At 40.3% G+C, this 9,699-nt stretch overlaps 1 protein-coding gene across 1 annotated transcript in view; it reads right to left on the reverse strand.

Annotated features, from left to right (window-relative positions):
* The window catches only part of TARBP1 (TAR (HIV-1) RNA binding protein 1), a gene marked incomplete at its 5' end in the record, with an annotated part of 69,911 nt that overhangs the window by 15,577 nt on the left and 44,635 nt on the right, over window positions 1–9,699 (reverse strand). The window contains 7 exons of the mRNA XM_010860131.1: window positions 493–603; window positions 1,340–1,460; window positions 2,742–2,813; window positions 3,279–3,460; window positions 4,817–5,005; window positions 5,112–5,373; window positions 6,074–6,258. Coding sequence (XP_010858433.1) covers window positions 493–603; window positions 1,340–1,460; window positions 2,742–2,813; window positions 3,279–3,460; window positions 4,817–5,005; window positions 5,112–5,373; window positions 6,074–6,258 — 1,122 coding nt within the window. The remainder of the gene's footprint in view (window positions 1–492; window positions 604–1,339; window positions 1,461–2,741; window positions 2,814–3,278; window positions 3,461–4,816; window positions 5,006–5,111; window positions 5,374–6,073; window positions 6,259–9,699) is intronic.

Consider the following 9,699-nt stretch of genomic DNA (forward strand, 5'->3'; position numbering starts at 1 on the left):
ATTTCTTTTTTTGTGATGGGAACAATTCAAATTTAGTGTCTTATCAACTTGGAAATGGCTATTAATATTTTTTTTGGCCATGCTGCGTGGGTTGTGGGATCTCAGTTTCCTGAACAGGGATTAAATCCAGGCCACAGTAGTGAAAATCTGAAGTCCTAACCATTGTGAATGGCTATTAATTTTAATTAAGAAACAGTCACTATTAAAAAAAAAAAAAACACAGCTTAAAGTTTTATTGTGGCATAAATATATGTTAAAATATTATAATAAAATACTAATGGAAGACTATATTAAGTGGGACCATTTAAATCAGTTTCCAATTTACTTCCATGACACCTAACTGTCTTAATATTCTATTTAAAAACTTCTGAATAACTTTAAGAACTGAAATACCTATTTTAAGCAGCTTACTTTCTCAGTTTTAAAGAAGCATATAACAGGTTCCATATGAAAACATTATGCTTAGAGGTACAAATATACTTAACGTTATACCTGATCAAATTTGGGGAAAAGTACAAGCAGAATCTGCCAAATTCGGTTTTTCACTCTGTGTTGTTGAGAGTTGACATAGTATCGAGTTCTTGATTTGGACACCAGTTCATCCTGGGAGGGAGGGAGGGAGGGAGGGATCAATGTTAAACTATCCACTGAATCTGTAATGAAAACAAAATCAATGACAACTTCAAGTTTAAAAGGTATAAACTGGGCATAGGAGCCTATTATTTGAAAGGTAGAAGGATAAAAAAGACACTTTCTTATGACACTTTTTATTTTTTCTTATGATATTTTTTAAAGTTTCCTTTCAAAACAATGTATTTACCCACTTTTGTTTTTTTTAAACTTCTTTTAAAATTAGAAAAGGGACCATACACCTGTGCTTAATCTGAAAAGTACTTGGAAATGTCCTTCTCTCTCCTCGTGCCCAGTTAGGGGAGGTCGGGGGTCACGTGGGCGAGAAGAGCCTGAGATGTTAGCCACACACTGAAAGCGAAAGTGTTAGTTGCTTAGTCGTGTCTGACTCTTTGCGACCCCGTGGACTGTAGCCCGCCAGGCTCTTCTGTCCGTGGGGTCCTCCAGGCCCTTTGACTACGTAAGTCTGGAAAAATGGGACCTGCACTGTGACGAAAACAGCACTAAGACAGGAGTAAATGAACAGGTGAGGGCAACACCGGACACGGGAGAAGCGCAGCAGCGAGCCCTTCTTCGCCATCAGAGCCCTCTCCTGCTTTAATGGTCCGTTTTGCCTAAACCCAGTCAAATGCTACATTTACTTTTGCTATGTCACTGCCAGTGCTTTAAGTAAGTTAAGATACTTAAAGGTAAAACAAAGCATATTTACTTTATCCAATAGCTTGATTGCAAGATCTTCCATAAACAACTTATGAGACATATTTGAGCCATCTAACAAACACAGGAATTTGACAGCACAAATTCTCACATAATGGTCTTCTCTTTTGGTACTAAAATATATAAAATGATAGATGATGTTAATACATTTTCAAAATTTAAAAAAAAAAACATGTAAGATGTTAGTTTTGAAATATCAAAACTTTAAGTAGCTTCATATTTAATGACAATTTAGGATAAACATTTAGGATAAATGTAAATTTAGGATAGACAGTGGAAGATAAACAAAATGCATTAACAGGAGTGCCTGTACAAAAAGTCTGAAAGAACCCAAATTTACCCAGACTTCTGGTAAAACAATGCACACACTGATACTGGGGTCAATAACATCTTGTCTGTGGACAAAAGAGATCGCAGCTTATGACACGGCTCCTGGAGGACCACAGACACCTCCTGCCCAGAGGCCAGAATGCACATCAGCATCATGCTGTTCTCACTGTGTGCTGTGAATGCACGTCTCTAAGTGAACGGCAAACTCAGGAAGCACTGTGTGCTGAGCAGCCCAGCATTTTCAGTATCCAAATGTGGAAAGATAAACTCACTGAAATTCTTAGTGAGCATTTCCAAGTCCATTAAAACTGTTATAATGTGAACAAGTGTTATTTTAAATTAACTATGCCTGTCTAGTAGAAATCAAAATATTTTGGAACCATCAACTGAAAAATTTTACTTATTGTTATACTAAGGCAGCCAAGAAAACAAAAAATTAATTAAGACAATGAGCAATGACAAATGTATATATTTAATGAAGAGTGGCAGACGGTTTAAAACACAGGTATGACTCTCAGAATAATTAACACGTTTGGTAACTAGACACAATTATCATTTATTGTCCTAAACTCTAAACTCATGACAATACTATTTATAAACACCTACACACACACAGTTTTGAAAATTACATGAGAAAATAAAAACTTTTTAAAAACCTCAATGATTTCAGTGTTAGATCATTGGTTTATCCCAGACATCAAAAGTTTAGAGTCTATTTCAACTAGTTTTATTTTTGCGTGAGCATAGGGACTGTTAAATAGTGATTTTTAACCAAAAAAGAATAAACTTGTGCTCTGATGATCAATCTTCGACCCAGAGAAAGAAGGGAATAGGGATTGTATGCTTCCCATAGTTATTTTCTTATTTATGCTGGACTTCTGCACTAATTTTTAAGTTTATCAAATTTCAGTAAACAGTGACAGATCTGAAGAAAATATATTAGTAAGAGAATATAATTTCTAACAATTGTGAAGGCTCATGCAATATCTTACACAGAATATCTCTCATATGTTACATTTTGAATATTCCAATTATAGCAAGATGGGAAGACCCACCACACTTACTTTTCAATAACAACATTTGCTGCGCACTCATGTCCAAGATTTTCTATGAACGTCTGTACATCCTGAATAAGTCTTTCCATAAAAAACATGCAACAAAGAACAAGTTTTAGAGGAAAAAAATTAAAGTCCCAAATAAAAAGTTAAGTAATATTTTTCTAATTGAAAATCTTAATATAAAGGCACTGCTGCTGCTGCTAAGTCGCTTCAGTCGTGTCTGACTCTGTGCGACCTCATAGACGGCAGCCTGCCAGGCTCCCTCGTCCCTGGGATTCTCCAGGCAAGAACACTGGAGTGGGTTGCCATTTTCTTCTCCAATGTATAAAAGTGAAAAGTGAAAGTGAAGTCGCTCAGTCGTGTCCGACTCTTAGCGACCCCATGGACTGCAGCCCACCAGGCTTATCCATCCATGAGACTTTCCAGGCAAGGGTACTGGAGTGGGGTGCCACTGCCTTCTCCGCTAATATAAAGGCACAATTCTACCCAAATAGATACTTAATATAAAAAATTATGAGAGGCTGCAATAATGGCACCTTTTACCTTTGATCACGCCGAAACACAGTTCCAAATATACATGCCTCAAGGACAAGTTCACTGTAATTTTTAGCAATTGATAAAGACACATTTGAAGCAGAAACTACCCAAGATCTGCAGCAATAACTTATCAGTATATTGAAGACTCCAGTTTTTATAGCAGACATTTCAATTATCCTGTACATAACCTGGAATGAAATACAATAGTTACTTTATCATTTGATCAATCAAGTTTTTTCTTTTTAATCTGTGTTGCCAAAACTTGTTACTTGAATGGCTTCAAATGATAGTTTCAACATAATCATAGTCTAAAAAATTAAAAACTTTATCGTTTGAAAGATGAAAACCAATCACAGAATGCTAATTTTTCATTTCTTAATACTAAAAGTAAGTGTTATTGATACTGATTTCACCCAGAACTTTCCTAGAGGAACAATTGTCCAAAGTGAATAGAATGAAAGGCAGAAGAAACACCTCACCCTTGACATGTTCAGTTTTCTTTACACTTGCCGGAGGCTTCCCTTTCCCCAAAGCAAAAGAAGCCACCATCTCTGAGTGTGTACTGTGCGGCAGGAAAGGACAAAGGCGGCACAGTGACGGCAGGGCAATATACAGACTTATTTCCCATCGGCCCCTCTGGATTGGGAGTGTATGTGCATCCCGGGCACGATGCAGTCCCATTGCCTCGTGTCCCCTCCTGTGCATCAGTGATTGTAAACACAGATGGCTCCAGAAACCAGAAAGACCTTTCAATAAGGTTATATTCAAAAAAATATTTCTTTGTGCAAGAAAAGCAATGGCACAGATGCACTGACAAATGGCACCTGAATTTGCCCTCAGGGTCCAGAAGAAATCAAGCCGTGGTTGGGGTGAAGCAGCAGAAAGGGTGTGCCCACCTGGATGAGTCAAGTCAAGCGGCTAGGCAACACCCAGCCGCTGCTCTCATGAAGACATGACCAGGGCTGGCCAATCATGCAATTTTCCAAGAGAAGAAGGAATAGAGATTTTTTGTGCAAATTTCCCAATTCTTAAGAGCTGGCAACTATTTAAAATTTTTTAACTTGATTAGATGAACCAAATTATTTGGAAGGCAGATATGGTGCACGGGCTACCATTTTGCACCTACTCCTTTACATCTAACAGATTTTCTTGTTGTTACTTATGACACTAAAAGAGATTCAAAATATTTACTGACTGAATGAAAAAATAACAAACTAATATGGAGTTACAAATATACCTCTCCTCTTCCTCATGTGCTACAGGCTACACAAATTAAAATGAAAACAAAAAGTTCCCTCTTTTCTCTAAAGTGATTAGATTCATGGAAACCGAAAGTAGAATGGTGGCTTGCCAGGGGCGTGGGGGGAGGGATGGAAGGGGGAGATGTTTAACGGGACAGAGATCCAGTTCCACAAGCTGAGAACATTCTCAGGATCTGTCACGGCTATATAAATAAAGTTAACACAACTGAAAAACAGTACACCTGAAAATGGTTAAGATGCTAAATCCTATGGGCGTTTTCATGTCAATTTTTAAAAAGTTACCTCTTTTATTTTGAAATATGCCTGGCCCTTGATTTTCGCAGCGATGGTAAGAACTTTGGGATCAAAAACAAACTGAACAAAAGCTTTAAAATTAGACCAGAATATCAGCTGAGTGTTGCTTAAAGAAGCTATGATTTTCCATGCCATGTCAAAAGATTCTATGCAGAGTGATTCAGAGGTGGTCAGAAGCTGGTAGGGGAAAATAAAAAGAAAGAAACACATGATTTATCACAATTTCAGAAACTGATGTCTGTTCCAATGGTTATGCTTCAATTTATGTCTCACTATATCTTACCTTGGGAACCAAAATTTTCATACAATGGAACACAGGTAAGACCTGCTCAGAAGGAAGAACTGTGAGGGCTTCCAGTGCAGACTGCAAAGTCCTTACTGCCATTGGAACAGCTGGTAGAGTGGGTTCCAGAATTTCACTCTCTGAGGCTGGTATAAGGGTATGACATTTTCTCAACAAGAAAGAGAGGCAGGCCCACTGATCATGAATATATTGTGCCGCTATTTTCCCCCATCCTTGGGAAGATGACGACTCTTCAAAAAAACTGAGACAAAAAAGTCAAGTCACAAACCCCATCCTTCCTTAGGTCTGTCTCAATTTCTTTTGCATGTAGTAGTACACTATCCTTACAAGCTGCTGCTACTGCTGCTGCTAAGTCGCTTCAGTCGTGTCCGACTCTATGCAACCCCATAGACGGCAGCCCACCAGGCTCCCCCGTCCCTGGGATTCTCCAGGCAAGAACACTGGAGTGGGGTGCCATTTCCTTCTCCAATGCATGAAAGTGAAAAGCGAAAGTGAAGTCGCTCAGTCGTGTCCGACTCTTAGTGACCCCATGGACTGCAGCCCTCCAGGCTCCTCCATCCATGGGATTTTCCAGGCAAGAGTACTGGAGTGGGCAAGGGGAGAAATTAAACAGCCATTATTAAATCATTCTGTCTACCAAAGAACAAGGAAACCGCAGAAAACTCAATTTCCTAACTACTCTGAAAGCAGGTGTTTTCACTCACTTTAAATGATTCACTGAAAAGGAAATGCGTAAAAATTAATGGGTTTCCAGTAATAGAGATAAATAATGCGATAATATATTATCATCTGAATGAAGCCTGTTCTCAAAGCTTAAATAATTCTTTAAGTAAGGGTGAGCGACCACTAATTACCTCAATGACCGAGACAAAAGTGGATTTTTAAACATTAGCAAAAAGAAGCCTTTAGTGTACATGCTGCTGTCCAAGTGGTGAACATACCTGCTCTCCTCCTCCGTGTGGGGCTTCTGCAGAGTTTGATTGAGCTGGAGTGATGAGATGAACGTTTCTGGGGGACCCGCATCCAGAGAGTCCAGCTGTAGCTCTGGCTTCTGGCTGACCTCACACACCATGGCCAAGGCAGCCATGCTAACGGCTCTCTGAATCTGTCTACCCAGTGTGGGCTCCTGGGGAGGAAATGGGACAACCTTTTGTAACCAGTACAGACGTGAATTCCAGTCTGCCGGAATCTCATGCCCATCTTTTCTGCTTGGTGCCTGCTGCTGAATATCAGAGGAAAGCAAAGGAAATCCAACATACGTCACTTGGTTGTACCATTTCTGTACAAACTGGTGGTGAACAAACAAAGTGGGAATAAAAATTCAGCAGTGTGTGAACCGAGAACTTCCAGATATACAAGCTGGATTTAGAAAAGGCAGAGGAATCAAGAGATCAAATGACCAACATCTGCTGGATTATAGAAAAAACAAGGGAATTCCAGAAAAACATCTACTGCTTCATTGACTATGCTAAAGCCTTTGACTGTGTGGATCACAACAAACTGTGGAAAATTCTTCAAGAGATGGGAATACCAGACCACCTTTCCTGTCTCCCAAGAAACCTGTATGCAGGACAAGAAGCAACAATTAGAACCAGACATGGAACAACAGACTGGGTCAAAATTGGAAAAGGAGTACCTCAAGGCTGTATATTGTCATTCTGTTTATTTAACTTATAATGCAGAGTACATCATTCAAAATGCCAGGCTGGATGATTCACAAGCTGGAATCAAGATTGCAGGGAGAAATATCAACAACCTCAGATATGCAGATGATATCACTTTAAAGGCAGAAAGTGAAGAGGAACTAAAGAGCTTCTAGAAAAAGGTGAAAGAGGGTGAAAAAGTTGGCTTTAAAACCCAACTTTCAAAAAATGAAAATCATGACATCCAGTGACGTCACTTCATGGCAAATAGATGGGAAAAAAGTGGAAACAATGACAGATTTTATTTTCTTGGGCTCCAAAATCATTGCGGACAGTGACTGCGGCCACAAAATGAAGACGCTTGCTCTTTGGAAGGAAAGCTATGACAAACCTAGACAGCATATTAAAAAGCAGAGACACCACTTTGCTGACAAAGGTCCACATAGTCAAAGCTATGAATTTTTCCAGTAGTCATGTACGGATGTGAGGGTTGGATCATAAAGAAGGTTGAGCGCCAAAGAACTGATGCTTTTGAACTGTAGTGCTGGAGAAGACTCTTGAGAGTCCCTTGGACAGCAAGATCAAACCAGTCTAAAGGAAATCAACCCTGAATATTCACTGAAAGGACCGAGGCTGAGGCTCAAGCTCTAATACTTTGGCCCCCTGATGCGAACAGCCGACTCACCGGAAAAGACCCTGATGCTGAGAAAGAATGAAGGCAAGAGGAGAAGGGGGAGACAGAGGATGAGATGGTTGGATGGCATCACTGACTCAATGGACATGAGTTTGAGCAAAGTCAGGGAGATAGTGAAGGATAGGGAAGCCTGGTGTGCTGCAGTTCATGGCGTCACAAAGAGTCAGACACACCTTAGTGACTGAACAACAACGACAATTCAGTAATTCACACTAAAAGACAATTCGGATACAACTTTCCTATGAGTGAGTCTTATTTCAACTGTTTGGCTGAACTAGAATTAAAAACAAAAGGTGGGGGGACTTCCCTGGCTGTACAGCAGTTAAGATTCTGCACTCCCACTGTAGGGGGCACAGGTTTGATCCCTGGTCAGGGAACTAAGAACCCGCATGCCACATGGTGCCGCCAAAAAAAAAAAAAAGAGAGAGAGAGACATCCATTTATTTAAAAAGGAAAAAACCAGGCTCCTTGCACATACATACACAATTCCCTCAGTCAGCTGTATTCTGCTTTTGGCAAGGTGACGCAGCACAGCAGTTATTGACAAGAGCTGGATTCATGAACCACACAGCCTAGGTCTGAACCCTGACTGTGCACTTACCACCAGCTGACTGTGGACACACACCACACCTTGGTTGACTCTGCTGTACTGTGGCGACAGTAACAGAATCTAGTTCACAGAATTATTGTGAAAATTAAATAAACGGGTTATTTCACATAAAGCACTTGGAACTCTACATGTAGGAGCTCAAAGGAAGGAGACCAAGATAGCCTGGCTTTGTACGTACAGAGAGAAAATCAATCTCTAACTAGAAGTGCAGGCAAAAACCTGGACAGGTTCTTTGAGAGATCAAAGCTGTTCTCCCCAGTACTGTCCACCACTAACACCTCTACAGAAAGGAACCCTCTAGTACTTATTCCATCCCACACCTGCCCCTGCCACCCCCAAAGTAAACTGAGTATCTCTACAGATCAATTTTACTCAGCAACACCGCCAATACAGGAAATAAAATTCAGGGTTACTTTTGAGTTGCATAATATGGGCTCTATTAACCTTCATGTAATTCAGTGAATCACTAAAGAAAGCAAGCCAATCTTTAAAAATCACTGAGGTCTGGTTCACGGTTCTGGTCCACATTCAGAACTCACAATGTCCCTTCATTACACTAATATGCAGTGGATAGGATACTGAAGGATTAATCAGCCCTCCTTATAATTTTCTTCTAGGACACTTCTTGAAAACTACTTCAAAAATTAGATTATTAAAGGAATTAAGGGGCTATTTTAATTAGCAGCCCAGACTGGATTATGATTCAGCTCAACTTTAAAACACCCTTACCATGTGTTAATTGCCAAGAGCTAACATTTATCGATGACTTTCCACGTGCCAGGTACTGTTCTAAAGGTGTACCACCAATGAGCTAGCTTTAATGTTCACAGCAACCCTATAACCCTCATTTTGCAGGTGCAGTAAATGAAGCACAGAGAGGTTAAGTAAGTTCCCCAAGGTCACACAGCTGGTAAGGATAAAGCCAGGATTCATAACCAGGAAGTCTAATTCTAAAGCCTCTGCTCATAACCACTACATCTTATTATGTATCATGTTAAGAAGTGCCTCTAGGTACTAAAATCTAATGGAGAAGACATATACACATAAATTATTCCAAAAACAAGTAAAATGGAAATAAGTACAAAAATGAAGGCATAAAAAGCAATAGATAAATGAAGGAAAGCATGAGACACCAATCCGAGGCCTTTAAGAGAAAGTGTAATTTGAGCTGGGACATTAAGGATGGACCAGCTACTGGCAAGTGTATGCTGAAGGGACGGCATTCTCAGCGGAAGGACCAACATGGGGAGGCCCAGATGAGGCAGGATGCGGCGCGTGCCTGTGGTCTGGGAGGCCCTGTGCTGGCCTAGCAGGAATGCAGCACAGGTGTCCTGTGGGAAGGAGGGGAGAGGCTATGCACGACTAGGCTAGAAAATGAGGGAGAAGGCTAGGTATGGAGGCTCCGACACCACACTGCTGCATGTGGACACCTTAAAGTGCCCCTGACGGGTACCTGGGAAAAAGACCTAGTGAAAATCCACTCAAATGATTTTAAGACTTGACTGAAGTCACTTCATGGCAAATAGATGGGGAAACAATGGGAACAGTGAGAGACTTTATTTTTCTGGGCTCCAAAATCACTATAGATGGTGACTGCAGCCATGAAATTAAAAGACGCTT

The sequence above is a fragment of the Bison bison genome, unplaced genomic scaffold, assembly GCF_000754665.1.
Source record: "Bison bison bison isolate TAMUID 2011002044 unplaced genomic scaffold, Bison_UMD1.0 scf7180017864462, whole genome shotgun sequence".
NCBI classification, from domain to species: Eukaryota; Metazoa; Chordata; class Mammalia; order Artiodactyla; family Bovidae; genus Bison; species Bison bison.